At 36.5% G+C, this 14,176-nt stretch overlaps 2 protein-coding genes across 3 annotated transcripts; both read left to right on the top strand.

The window, feature by feature from the left end:
* Positions 1-827: 827 nt before the first annotated feature.
* Positions 828-10,190, top strand: palb2 (partner and localizer of BRCA2). 2 transcript variants are annotated; one of them, XM_056263547.1, is made up of 13 exons: positions 828-919; positions 1,110-1,156; positions 1,520-1,579; positions 1,717-1,885; positions 2,538-4,643; positions 5,439-6,895; positions 7,005-7,160; positions 8,358-8,440; positions 8,671-8,832; positions 8,924-9,040; positions 9,307-9,394; positions 9,470-9,618; positions 9,702-10,190. In XM_056263547.1, the coding sequence occupies exons 2-13, from the start codon at positions 1,118-1,120 to the stop codon at positions 9,907-9,909; spliced, it is 4,794 nt and encodes a 1,597-aa protein (XP_056119522.1). In that variant the 5' UTR covers positions 828-919; positions 1,110-1,117; the 3' UTR covers positions 9,910-10,190. The 2 variants fall into 2 exon arrangements, with proteins under 2 accessions (XP_056119522.1, XP_056119523.1); XM_056263548.1 differs by having other exon boundaries at positions 846-919; positions 1,102-1,156.
* Positions 10,191-10,533: 343 nt separating this feature from the next.
* On the top strand, positions 10,534-12,228 carry ndufab1a (NADH:ubiquinone oxidoreductase subunit AB1a). Its single transcript, XM_056263559.1, has 4 exons — positions 10,534-10,724; positions 11,565-11,693; positions 11,809-11,896; positions 12,122-12,228. The coding sequence occupies exons 1-4, from the start codon at positions 10,566-10,568 to the stop codon at positions 12,211-12,213; spliced, it is 468 nt and encodes a 155-aa protein (XP_056119534.1). The 5' UTR covers positions 10,534-10,565; the 3' UTR covers positions 12,214-12,228.
* The last annotated feature ends 1,948 nt before the right edge of the window (positions 12,229-14,176 follow it).

The following is a 14,176-nucleotide window of genomic DNA, read 5'->3' as shown; positions in this document are numbered from 1 at the left end:
TATTGTAACTAAATGTCCATTTAGTTATTATTCTTTTCATTTCAGTTTTAGTTTCAGTTATTTTAGTAGACCTACATCAAGTTAAACTAAATTAAAATGAGTGATGTTGCTTTGGCAACTAGCTGAAATAAAATAAGTTTAAGTTGTTCTATATTTGATTTCAGTAAACGTTTATTTCATTTCAAGTAAATGTAATTTCAATTCAAATTGGGGGTTGGTGGGCCATAGTTTAAGGACATTAATTATAATTTAAGTTGCTTATTTAAGTAATAACAATTGTCATGAGCAGAAGCTTCAATGAAACTAACTGTTACACCTGCTAATATAACTATTTTATCTATATTATTCTACTACACGTGATGTTTATGTAGGCTACTTGACTACTGAGGAAATCACCGTTCCCTCTAATGCAAATAGACACCTTTAGCTAATATTTAATCTACCACAGTGCTGTCGATAACCTTACAGATGCGAGACAAAAGTTGAATCCAAGCGCATCAGCCCCAAATCTTCGGCTCCTTTCACAAAGAAGCAGCAAAATCCTTTTAAGACTATATATATGTCTAAAGTCTTTGGTAGTAGTAGGCAGAGCCATAGAGAGATATGCTACTCAGAAAAAAGTTTGCTAACAGACATTACTAAAGAGTCCCGAGAAGGATAATGCAAACGTCTTTCTAAATCTAAATTCTGCTTTACTAGAGGTAAGTTAATCTGATTATATGATATGTTATATGTCTATTGTTATATTGTACAATTGTAATACAATTAGCAAAATCGAGTAACATTATCCTAAAGTTCACAGAATGTGATCTGTTATCGATTGTTTTTGTCTGCAGTCAGAACTCGCGGGAAGGTTGAGTCTCGTCAGGATAGAAACAGAAGACAAACCCAACTTTTGAGAGTAAAAATTTTCTCCTGGGTATGTAAACGAACTTTTAGTACATTAAAATGATCGTTTGGCCAGCCAAACCGGTGTTTATTCATAAGTGCATCTCAGTCAGATGTTTGTACAGTTGTTTACAGTTGAGATTCTCGTAATCAATGTTTTGATGTCAAATGTATACCTGCATCAAGTAAATAAATCAATAAATAATATATTAGCATATTAGTTTACAGGATGTCAGAGGAGATTCTCCATAACGAAGATAAAGAGACAGTAAGTTCGTATGTTTATATATTTGTGGAATTCACCATTTGACAAAAGCCGATATTAATGTTTAGAAAACTAACCTGCATGGTCATACTATGTTGTTTTGGACATGTAAGTTAAGTTACAGTTACCATGGTATTCTTTGAATTACACTGGAGTACTATATAAATACTATGGTACCTTTTTCAACATACTTGTCTTGGTGTAGTGCCATGGTATTAACATATGATATCCTCTCTGTACTCTAGTAGTACTTTTAAAGGTACCATATACTATTATTGTAAGATTAACATTTATTAATTGTTTAATTTTTTTACTGAACATGACAGAGATAAAAACATTTCATTTGTCATTAATTTATTGTTTTAGCTGAGGAGACGACTAGAGCATCTTAAGCGAGAGTATGAGAGGACAGCACAGAGACTGCAGGTAAAGACATGCTGTAATTGTAATTATGCAAGAATCAGTTAAACTGATGTTAAAACAATGATATCTGCAGTATAGTAGAGCTTGAATTGTCATAAAATTGAACTTGTTAAGAAACCTGTTGTGTGTTTTTTGTTTAGAGAGCAGAGCATCATGATGCCACTTGCAGGCGTGTGCAGAACAGAGACTCTGACCACACCACATTTACACAGATTGATTTTTCACACACATCCGAGTCATCTATTGAGACTTCTTCCATGCCGACCCCAGAATATTCTGAAAACCATCAGAATCTGCAATTACAGACCAGTAAGGCCATCGTCAGGGTGAACTCAAACATGAATAGTTACAGAAAATAGATTTACCAGTCTTATTTTATATTATTTATATATACGATTATAGTATTATTAATATTTAGAATTAGCTTTTATTTATTATATTATCAGATTTAATTAAACTTTTAGTTGTAGTAATTTTGTTGTGTGCCTTTGTCATTTTTATTATTTATTAAATATTTATATTTGTCTTTAATTTCTTTTTCTTTCAGTTTTAGTTATTTTAGTACTTCTATCTATTTTAAGGCAACATTGTTTTTAATTTTTCATCTAATTAAATTTATTATATATTTCACCTTTATTTCAATTAATGAAAACAGTTTTTTTTATACTTTTTTAATAGTTTTAGTATTTACAATGTTAACCACACCTTTTTTCATTATTACTAAGCTAAGGCACTATATCTAAGTAGTTGGATGTATGAACCAGCAAAACATCTCATAGACTTACATTGAAAAATTATCAAAACATTTATTTACCCAGACTTAGTTGTAATGTCATTGTAAATGTTAAAGGCTGTTAAAATGAAATAAACAAATTTGTTAAATGCATAACAGTATGCATAACAATTCAGATGGTAATTAATTCCAAATACTAATAAACTGGTTTTCTTTTTGCTGTTTCAGACATAGTTGCAGGAAGAAACAGCTCTGGTTTTTCTACTGTACAGAAAATCCCTGCCATACAATTGCAACTTGCAGAGATTGCATCCACACCGCCTCTGTGCTCCCCTGCATGCAGGCGAAGCCCTGCCCACCGCCTGCGTTCTAAGCGCAGTCGATTGCGCCTACAGAACAAAGAGCGAGAATCAGACACGGACATCAGCCAAGAGAAAGAAAGAGATAGACGTGGAGACCATATTCATGAAAAGGGTAGTGAATGTACTGATAAAGAGAATGGTTGGAAAGGAGTGAGAAATGAAGACTGTGAAAAGAAAAAAGAAAGAAAAATTAAGATGATGCCAGCTGAGGGAGAGAAAAATCAGGATAGGCCTATAGGAGTAAGGACAGATTGTAAAATTGCTAAAGCATCACAAGAACTGGAGGATGATGTGAAAAGAGAGGGGCATTGTGAATTAAACTCCTCTGTGATCCAGTCAGATTACAAACTGCTAATGATTTCAAGTATAGAAAATCATTTAGAAATTCAAAACATTCACTGTAGCCAGGAAGAGGTTAACGTACCTCTGATTGATCGGCCTGTTGAGAAAAAGATACAGTCAAGTTCAGCAGTGTCTATTCAAACCTCATCTTTCCCTCAGGCATCTGAGGCTGTACAGATTACTGACAAATCTGAAGAGATGCTTAAACAAACTAACCAGTCGTTCACAGACACAAATAAAGATTATGATGACAGGATAGATATTAAACATTCCTCGTTTTCATCTGGCATTCTGGACTCTTGCACGCTGGTTGAGGGTTTACCGTTTCCTGTGGAGTATTATATTCGGACAACACGACGTATGGCTGCATCTCACAGCTCTATCGATCTAGATGCTGTGATTTACAGCCAGCTCACTGGGGGGCGGGGCAGACGCAGGCTCAGCCAATCGCAAGTGAGTGGTAGAGGTCACGTGACCCCAGAGCGTTCAGAATCAGTCTGCAAGTCCACAGACCAGGTCAGACGCAGAGGAAGAGGTCGGAGAGGGAGGAGAGGCCATAGAAGAAGCACTGTATGCAGGCCCTCGTGTGCCAAAGCTGCTCTAGATATTACAATATCAAATCCTGCAAGTGATTCTCAAGCAGATTCAGAGTCTCTAATAGAATCAAAGTCTGACACTGAATCACTCAGCCTATCAGAATTGGTCCTCGAACAGCCACAGGTAGAATCTCGGCCAATCCAGTCACCTGGGCCTATAGTGAGTTTGAAGACAAGTCCAGAGCAAGGAGTTACTCAAGATTTTAAGCATCTCCCAGATTCTCAGCTTTACTTTGATTCCCAACTTCTTGTAGATTCTGATTTGTACCAGGCCAGATGCAGAGGAAAAGGTCAGAGAGGGAGGAGAGGCCGTCGAAGAAGCACTATAGGTAGATCCGCATGTGCCACAGCTGCTCTAGATTGTACAATATCACATCCTGCAAATGATTCTCAAGCAGATTCAGAGTCTCTTATTGAATCAAAATCTGACACTGAATCACCCAGCCAATCACAGTTGGTCCTTGAACGGCCACAGACAAAGTCTTGGCTAATCCAGTCACCTGGGCCTACTGTGAATTTGAAGACAAGTCCAGAGCAAGGAGTTACTCAAGATTTTAAGCAACTCCCAGATTCTCAGCTTTACTTTGATTCCCAACTTCTCGTGGATTCTGATTTGTACCAGGCCAGATGCAGAGGAAAAGGTCAGAGAGGGAGGAGAGGCCGTCGAAGAAGCACTATATGTAGATCCTCATGTGCCAAAGCTGCTCTAGATTGTACAATATCACATCCTGCAAGTGATTCTCAAGCAGATTCAGAGTCTCTTATTGAATCAAAATCTGACACTGAATCACCCAGCCAATCACAGTTGGTCCTTGAACGGCCACAGACAAAGTCTTGTCTAATCCAGTCGCCTGGGCCTACCGTTAATTTGAAAACAAGTCCAGAGCAAGGAGTTACTCAAGATTTTAAGCATCTCCCAGATTCTCAACTTTACTTTGATTCCCAACTCCTCCCGGGTTCAAATTTATACCCTATTTTCCGAAGAAAACGTGGACAAACTGGAAGAGAGTTTCAGACAAGTTCTAATAAAGATGGTAAGATTTATTTATGAATGTATTATTGAATTTATTCCTAGCTCAAACAGTAGAGCATGGCGCTAGCGATGGCAAAGTCATGGGTTCAATTCCCAGGGAATGCTTGAACATAATGATAAAATGTTTGAATAAAGGGTATGCATTGACGTCACTTTCCTGCCGAGACATGCCCTCTCAGCCTGACTGAGTGGCAAAACGTCCTGTAACATGACTTGTTTAAATAGGGGAAACAGAAAACAGGAGTAAAACAAGCCATTATCTTCTTAAATTAAAGGCAGTTGAACTCGACAGTTAACAAACGTTGACAAAAACTTTACAGTTACGCAGAATATAAGATGCTAAATATTTAATTGATGAGTTGTCAATACATTAAATAACCTAGGGTATAATTTTACCCCGAAATCCAACATATCTGACACAAAATCATAACTGCAAATCCACGTTTCGCTGCCTGAATTCCAGTTGTTTCTGCGAATTGCAGTGATCCCTTTGCTTATCTTTTCCATAGCTTTCGTCAGTCTGTAAAAAGATAGCTCTGATTTCTTGTTGAATCTATTTGTACAGTTAATCGTGAAGCTCTATCCCATTTTAGATGTGTCTTGTGTGTTTTTCGCGGCATTTAAGCTAAACACCAACGCTGCCACTCAGTGGGTGTAACCACAGTGACTCCAGCCTACTGTGACATTATGTGCATACCCTCTATAAAAGTATCTGCCAAATGCATAGATGTGAATAAGAATTATTGTGTAATAGTCATGTACACAATAATGTTTGTGAATGCGTTTTGCATTTTAGATCAGTCACCTCTTCTGCCATCATTAGCTTCACTCATTCAAGCTCTGCAAGAAAAGGATATGAAAGCAAGACTGTTGGCCGCTGTTGATATCCAGGATTTCCACCTACCTGATGAGGATTTTGGACAACTAAAGCTCAAGCTATTGCGCTCGTCAGCTTCAGCCGTAGAACCCTTCGCACAGCGTCCCCTAGTGTACAACACACGGCAGCGCAGCAGGTGCCAGAGAGTGAGTGGAAGAATAAGTAATTGTGAAGTACGCTACTTGGAGAGTGAACTTTTTACTCCAGAACCCTTAACTACCTCTTCTCATGAGGATAGTTTACCACTTTGTCAGCCAGACCCCACTGACCAATCACAGACAGAAATACAGAAGGGCCTCAACGTTGTAAATGAAATAAAGACCATCTCTTCAGATCTGATGGACAGCAGACAGTTTTTCCAAACTGAAACAGACAAAGGAATAAGTAATGAGAAAAGAGTGAAATCTTCTGAATCTGAAAACATTAGTGAGCTTCACATAAACCAGATGCTAAAAGAATCACACATGCTCTCTGAGAACACCTCACTTTGCCCCGAGATACTGAATTTAAGTCCATCTCTGACCCCACAAATACAGAAAGGTCAAGATCCTCTTCTGCCATCTTTGGGAATGTCCCCTCACTTTTTGATTCCAGGTTCACCCATAGACCTCCGGTCACCTCTCTTTTCTTCGTCTGGTGTCCTTAGGTCTCCCTCTTCAGTCTCACTTAAGGGGTGTGTGTCTCCAGAATCAGTCTCAGCCAAAACATCAGGGAACATCAAAAATGGTTTCTTTACTAGAAGTGGAGATCAGGGAGGTTCTGAAACACAGAATCAAACTCAAATGAGTCAAGAAACAATGACAAAAGTTCAAAAAAATGTGAAACCAGGTACTCCATCCCACAACAACACTACACTGGAATATGAAAACTTAAACGGCCCAGAAAGGGAGTCCTCATGCATCTCGGAAAAGGAACTGGAACGTGAATGCGGTTTCGATACGGAAAGCAATCTTGAATGTGGAAATAAAATCAAGTGCACACCAGAAAATGAAGTTCAACTCCACAATATTCCTGAACCAGGGAGTTTTAAAAATCTTTCTGAGTCTGAAATCCAAACCCAGAACGATTTTGAAATGGAGATTCAAACCTATAAACGCCCTGAGCTCAGGTTAGAAATCCAAAGTAATGCCACAAATGTGAAACAGTTTGAATCTGGTAATGTATGTCAAACTCCTGTTGAGACAATCTCTTTGGACACTTCCACCAATCGGAGAACGGAAACAACGACAGTTTCCGGCAATAACAGAACTCAATCAGAGGAACGTAACACTGATGAATCCAACAATCGGACATTACATGAGGAAACCCCGACTGCCACATCATTCTCTGATGCAGCTGGCTGTTCTGCAGTCCTGCAAGAGATACACACTTTTAAGGTGTCAATAAATTATAAGAAATAATTTATTGATATGCAAAGCAATGATATGTACTTGATTGTCTAATTACCTGCAAATGTATGTGGGTGGTGCTTGTCTTTGTATTCAGGCACTGGAGGGCGGATGCGTGTTGGACTTGTGTTTGGTGCGATGGCCGTCGGAGGACTGGTGCATTTGTGTGGCAGGAGAATGGAGCGTTTGTCTTTGGGCTCAGATGAAGGGAGTTCAGCCGTGGAGTCTTTTACACACCTGGACATTTGCACAGGTAATCCAGTTTGCCACAGCATTTCATCATAAATCACAGCATAAATTAAAAGAGATGCATGGAAGACATGTGGCATGGAAGTTTAAAGTCATCATGATATCATAATTGATCATTCTTATTTTACAGAATGTTGCAGTGTTTATTATAAATTATTTATCTTTGCACATCGTTTTTTTAATTCATGTGCCTTCGTAATCTTTAATCAAAAACCTCAACCTCCTCTCCCCCTCGAAACGGCACATGCTCTCTTCATGACGTATGTCTTGGCAGAGGGTGGAACTAAATATCCTCCACAACTGACTGCAAATTGGCACTCAAATCTGCCTCCATAGCAACACCCAAATTCCTACGATCCAATCGATTACCGCGGACGAAACCCGCCTTACTTTTTTTTTTTTTTTCATTCCAGAAGCCATTTCACTTGGATACACATCACAATAGGGTGATGACTATCACAAAAGACTATCCCAACTTCTGTTTCATGCCAACTTTAAGGGGGTTGTTCACCCATGAATGAAAATTCTGTCATCATTTACTCACCCTCATGCCATTCCAAACCCGTATGGCTTTGGTTAATCTTTGGAACACAAATTAAGATATTATTCAATGAAACCTGCGTGGTTTCTTTCCCTCCATTGAAAGTTCAAATAACCAAAACTTATTGATCTAAAAGCTCCTAAAGGCATTGTAAAACTAATCCATATGAATTGAGTGGTTTAATCCAAATCTTGTGAAGAGATATGATGATGTTATATGATGCAGAGATTTAATTTCGGCTTTTATTCACATATAAACACACAGAGCATCACATATGGTAAACACGGAAGCTTATGCGTGCGTGCATCACATGCAAGCGTCTTACGCTAGAACAAGTCTTGTTGATTCTCGTGAAGCACACACGTTTGAGATTCCGTGTTTACCACATGTCATGTGATCTATGTATGTGTGTTTATCCTTGTTTAAGTGTAAATTAAAGTTTTTGTTACCTGGAATTTCAATGGAGGGACAGAAATCTGTTAGGTTACATTAAAAATATCTTAATTTGTGTTTTGAAGATTATGTCTTATGGGTTGAACAACATGAGGGTGAGTAAATGATGAAAGAATTTTCACTTGTGGGTGACTAACTCTTTATCACAATATATTTTAAAAATATGTCTACGTCCCTCTGCTTTGACTCCTGTGTTTGTATTTGTAGCCCGTCATGTCTTTGCAAGAGATTCCGGACTCTTCAGGCTTGCTTTGTGTGACTCTGGGTCACTTGGAAATCACAGAAGCAAGGTAATAAAAATTGCATAATATAAAATGGCAAAATTACCATTATGTGGACCAAACCTATGTTATTTTCGTCTCCCATCACCTCAATTGTTTTTTAATTCCTCTTTTGAAAACATTCTCACTGAACTCAAACCCTATGAAGACTGTGCTCAAAAACCAAGATGTGGTTTTGTGTTAGAAGAATTCAATAAACTTAAACGCTAAGCTTATTCACTCTGTGTTCTTGAGTGCAGAGTGCTCTGCTGTCCAAGTTTGGATGGGACGTTCTCTCAGAACGTGGTGTGCAAGGACACATTGCAAGCAGTGGTGGGTGTGTCTAACTGTCGGCTTGTGTGTTGCTCCACCCCTGGAGATCAACAAAGAGTCAATGTGTTAACAGTGACTCAAGAGGGAAGGTAACAAACCATCATGCGTATGAAACTTTTTTAATATATCATTCACTTGAAATATTTTAGTTAAAATATTCATTATTTACTTGTGTTTCAGGGTAGTGAACACTCTTCCCTTTGTCTCTGCTAAGCAGAACATTCGGACCCTTGCAGTTGTAGAGGGTGAAAAAGATGCTCTGATTGGTTGGACAGAATGTAGAACCCTCCTCATATGGTGATGAATTGGGCAGTATTGAGTCTTTTTTAGAAGTTTTTCCTAAAAAAAACTTTAAACGTTTTTTTAGGAAACTTTTTTAACTATCCATCCTGTACATTGAGATTTTTTTATTATTAACTTCTGATTAAATTATTTTCTGATATGGTACTAACGGCTGGGTTAAATTTTGAGTCTGTAGATGACTTAGTACTTCTTATATCTTGTTTTGTTAGTATTGTAATTTTATAATTGATTATCTATTTTGTCATAACTGTGTATTTCAGGAGCATAAATTCAGGCCAGCTGCTTCAGACTATAAACCTGGAAAAGACTTTAACCATGACAAACTGCATGAAGGGATATTCTTACAGAGTAAGTTAGTGTATTGTTCTTGTGATACTAGAATGACAATGTGTCAGTAATGACCTTGTGCTTTCATTCCTGCAGGGTGTGCTGTGTGCATTGCTTCAAAATGCAGGAAATGTGTGCGATGAAAAGAGTAACGCGTCCCTTTTTACTCTGATTGCAACAAATCCTCTCACTGGCAAACACATCACACTGACCTCTATAAACTATCCTGATCAACACAAACAGCAGTAAGACTTGAAGCGATAAATGTTGTGATATTAGTATTCAATGTTAACAGTACAGTTGAATCAATATTACTCTCTTTCTCTAGGTTAATAGATGGTGATGTCTTGGGCTCTGGGCTTGTTGGCGTTTTTCAGTCTGGTCATCTTGCTGTTTGGGATCTCAGAGGAAGCGTGGCTAAAGTTGTTGTTGTACTGGATGAGTTGTGTCGACTAGCTCGATGGGCAGGGCCAAACACTCTGCTGACGGGATATCTAAATGGGGATGTTAGTGTGTTTCATTATAAATCTACATAAACAGATCCCACTTTAAGTACTCGTTAAATGAAAAAAAAAAAGAAGTGTTATTTAACACCATTGTTAAACAATACAAAATCTTACACTGTTAAAATCATTAAAAGAATTCATCAAGATTACACAAGATAGATTTGTAAAATTTGTGTTTGTGTTTAGTTGTTAAATTTTAATACTGGCACAGCTATTTGTTAGTTAATATACGCATAACCAGAGAAATATTTGTACTTTTTGGATGTGATATGTAAAAATATGTTTAACAAAATAAAATATGATTCTGGGAATTTTCTGTGAAAGATTAAAAACTCTTAATGTTTTAAGGTTTTTAAGGAGAGTGTTGAACTAAATTATTGTTCAAAAAAAAAAAAAGTATGAATGCCGATATCAACGCAACATAAAAAGAACACAAAAAGAAAAGGTCACAACATTGCTTTTATGGTTGACGCTCTCCATTGATATTTGATGTTGTAGAATATTCTTTGAAATCTTATTTGTTTTACATCAAAATGTACACACACATATATATATATATATATATATATATATATATATATATATATATATGTAATACGAAAAACTGTTTAGGATGTTACGTGAAAAACAGTGTGTCGCGCATGCGCATTCGCATTCTCGTGCATTGTGGGAGCGGATTGAGAAACATGGCGGCGCGCATCACTGCCCGGTGTGTCCGATCCCTTAACCAGCGTTCCGTGTATTTTAACCGTGTAAATACTACAGCGACATTCACAGCAGCTCCGTTCACTCATGGCCGAACATTTTCACATCTGACTAATGGACACAAGCCTTCGCTGGCGCAGGTGTGTGTGTGTTAGTGATTGACTGATGACATCCAATGACCTACCCGTGTCTTTAGTTATAATGACTTCAACATGATGGACAAACAGCCTCTGTTCACTTAATTTCAGTTTATGTACGGGGTGCAGCAACGGAAAAGGTTTGAATTAAAAAATTAGCTGAATGTAGTCAACGACAATGTTTCTAATTTAATGTGTTAAACTTATCTTATCATCTTTATGTGGCATGACAGATACTTAAACTTTTAAATTATCTCTTTTTTTTTCTGTAATCAGTTATGATTTCTAGTTATAATGGTTTATATAATATGCATGCATTGCAATATTGCACGTATATCGTTATGAATGTTTAAAAGTAAAAAAAAATTGTGTATAGTATATTGGCAGCAATTTTCTTTTATTCATTATTTTACATTGATATTCTGTTATATATGGTTTACTTATTATCTTTCATAATACTCATATTTCACCAGTTATCATTGAACTGAACAGTTCTGTTCAGTGTTGTTATTGTAAACTAAAACTGTCAAACTTTTCAATAATTGAAATAAAATATAATATAAATAATGGGCCTAGATGAAAAACTAAATCTTAAGAAACTTCAATACAAAATTACCTTGGCAACAAGCTGTTGAAGTAATAACAAAGTTTGAAATAAAAACAAAGCTAAAAGATAGAAAATTTAAAATGTCAATAGCACATAACAAAAATATAAAAGCAAATTCAAAACATTAATACCACAATCATATCTAAATAATATTCAAACAAAACTGCTCCAGTTGTCTGTTATTAATATTTTTAGTTTAAATGACACTTTCTAACATGTTTTGTTTTCTTTTGCAGATCTCTGGCGGTTCATTTCAGGTCTTTCAGTGGAGGCAGTACGGTGACTTGCCCCCATTGAGCCTAGAGACTATCCGTGACCGTGTCCTCTACGTCCTGAAGCTCTATGACAAGATCAACCCTGAGAGGGTAAATACACCATCAGTTTGATCAGATGGACAACATATTAGTCTGAAATATTTCAAATTAGCTTCAAATATATTGCACTCTACAGATTAATTGTTTGATGATCAAATCTTTATAGCTTCAGGCTACGTCCCACTTCATGAAGGATTTGGGATTGGACAGTTTAGACCAGGTGGAGATCATCATGGCTATGGAAGATGAATTTGGTTTGTACTTGCATTTACATGACATTAGATTATAAATAATTGTATTACATTTAACAGATCAGTTCTCCCTAGTAGCACATTTTGACCATTGTTTTGTATTTGTGCATTCTTTGAATGTATGCATTGTTCTTGTAGGTTTTATAGAATCTGATGCTTGCAATTAAATGTGCAATGCATATGGATGCGTGTTTACCAAGCTGATACAGTGTTTTCTCACGTGTTCAGGTTTTGAGATCCCTGATACCGAGGCAGAGAAGTTGATGACACCACATGAGATTGTTCAGTACATCGCAGACAAGAAGGATGTCTATGAATGAGCATGCATATTCATTGTGAGTTTAGTTACTATTCACAAATTTACTTCAGGTGGAGATTATGCTTATGATGAATGTTTATTTGTTCTTTTTCATCCAGATAAAAATCATCCTATCAGATGACAGAGACCATGGAGGTTTTGTCATGAACTGTTTGTTTCTGCTGTTCTTCATTCTTTATTCTTTTTGTATTTAGATAAATGTTTAAATCTGTGTTCATAATTTTGTCTGTAGCCGCTTGTGATCTGCAGCATTCTGTGCTAGATGCATGCGCAAGCTCCTCATTCATACAATAAGAGCTTGGAGATAATGTCAATAATTCATATAAATACTACAATAATAAAGACTTTAAATCACTTTAAAGGACCTTATTTATGTCTTTGGGTTCAGATGCACGTTGTGAATCTTTGCCAGTATGATTGGTTCGCTCATTAATAGGTTAGTTAATTTTGTTTTTGACAAGATTCTTTGTTTTATGAAATATAAACCATGTAATAACAAAATCACAAAGTATTTATAAGATTCAGTATCAATATGAAGTACACCACTGTTCAAAAGTTTGGGGTTGATAAGAATTGTTAATGCTTTTGAAAGAATTCTCTTATTCTCACCCACCATTTATTTGATTAAAATGTCATTTATTCCTGTGATCAAAGCTGAATTTTCAGCATCATTACAGTCTCTTCAGTGTCACATGATCCTTCAGAAATCATTCTAATATGCTGCTTTGCTGCTGTTATTATCTATATTGAAAACAGTTCAGCTGCTTAATATTTTTTTCAGGATTCTTTGATGAACATGAAATTCAAAAGAACTTTTTTTGAAATAGAAATCTTTTGTAAGATTATAAATGTCTACTTTATCGTTTGATCAATTCAATGAATCCTTGTTGAATAATAAAAGTTTTTAATTTCCTTCAACACAGAAAAAAATCCTACTCACCCCAAACCTTTGAATGGTAATGTATAAAACATGAAACTGCAAGAGTTCACATTTATATTTATATTAGGAGTGGTTGTGTTTGTTATGTTACAGCACCACCTACTGGAAATGCTTACCAAGTCTAAAAATGTACCCGAAGACTTTTCCAGAGTTGGAGCCAAGAGTTTAAACGGGTTATATTAGGAAACATTTCGTGTCCAGTACTTAATCTTCACCCCCCTGAAGTAAATGCTAATAAAACTAATACAATCTTCCACTATAACCTTTAACACAGCCTGAATCATATCAAGCTATTAACATTTATTGCAGGGTGGCTTAAAATATTGATACTTTCACATTCTTGTTCACATATGCACATGAATTCCTTTAATGCCATTTCTAAAGTTTCTGTATTTCAGGATTTGCTCTTGAACATAAAAGGATTAATGTGTCTGTCTCCTTGTATTTCCTTCAGAATATTAAATATTACACATAATAGTCAAAATAGTCTGCTTGAGGAGCAATATGCAGAGAACACAAATTCAGTGAGAACTAATCTTTATCAGTTGTAGGGTTCATTCAGACTTGGGGTTAACATTTAACCTTCGACTTAAGAAATGAAAGAAACAAGAACTTTAGTTGATGTTAAAGTTAAAAAGGTTTGGATTTAAAAGACACTCCTATCTTCCACTTATGAACTTAAATAAGCCCACGTTTCCTGTTCAGGTGTAATAAACCCTTCTCCCCCCTCTGTGTTTATGTCAGTGGATGTCTGTGAACGTAGGCCTACCTCTCACTGTGATGATGAGAAGCCAAGGAGGGACGCTTCAGGCATTTCCTGCTTTTTTGAGTGTCAGAATTTCTGTGCATTTGGGAATGGCTAAGCAAAGGTTTAAATGCAATGAAGTTAGAGTTTGAAAGTTTTATTTTGTTTTAGTTTTCACTTGGCTTCACAAATTTTGTTACTGAAAACTGATGTGGACTTGTGTTTAAAACCTGAGCTGTCTATAGTTACCCTCACACAAAGATATTGTGGTAATACTAT

The sequence above is a fragment of the Rhinichthys klamathensis genome, unplaced genomic scaffold, assembly GCF_029890125.1.
Source record: "Rhinichthys klamathensis goyatoka isolate OS25496 unplaced genomic scaffold, OSU_Roscu_1.1 h1tg000208l_1, whole genome shotgun sequence".
NCBI classification, from domain to species: Eukaryota; Metazoa; Chordata; class Actinopteri; order Cypriniformes; family Leuciscidae; genus Rhinichthys; species Rhinichthys klamathensis.
This window is presented reverse-complemented; position numbering and strand designations above follow the sequence as displayed.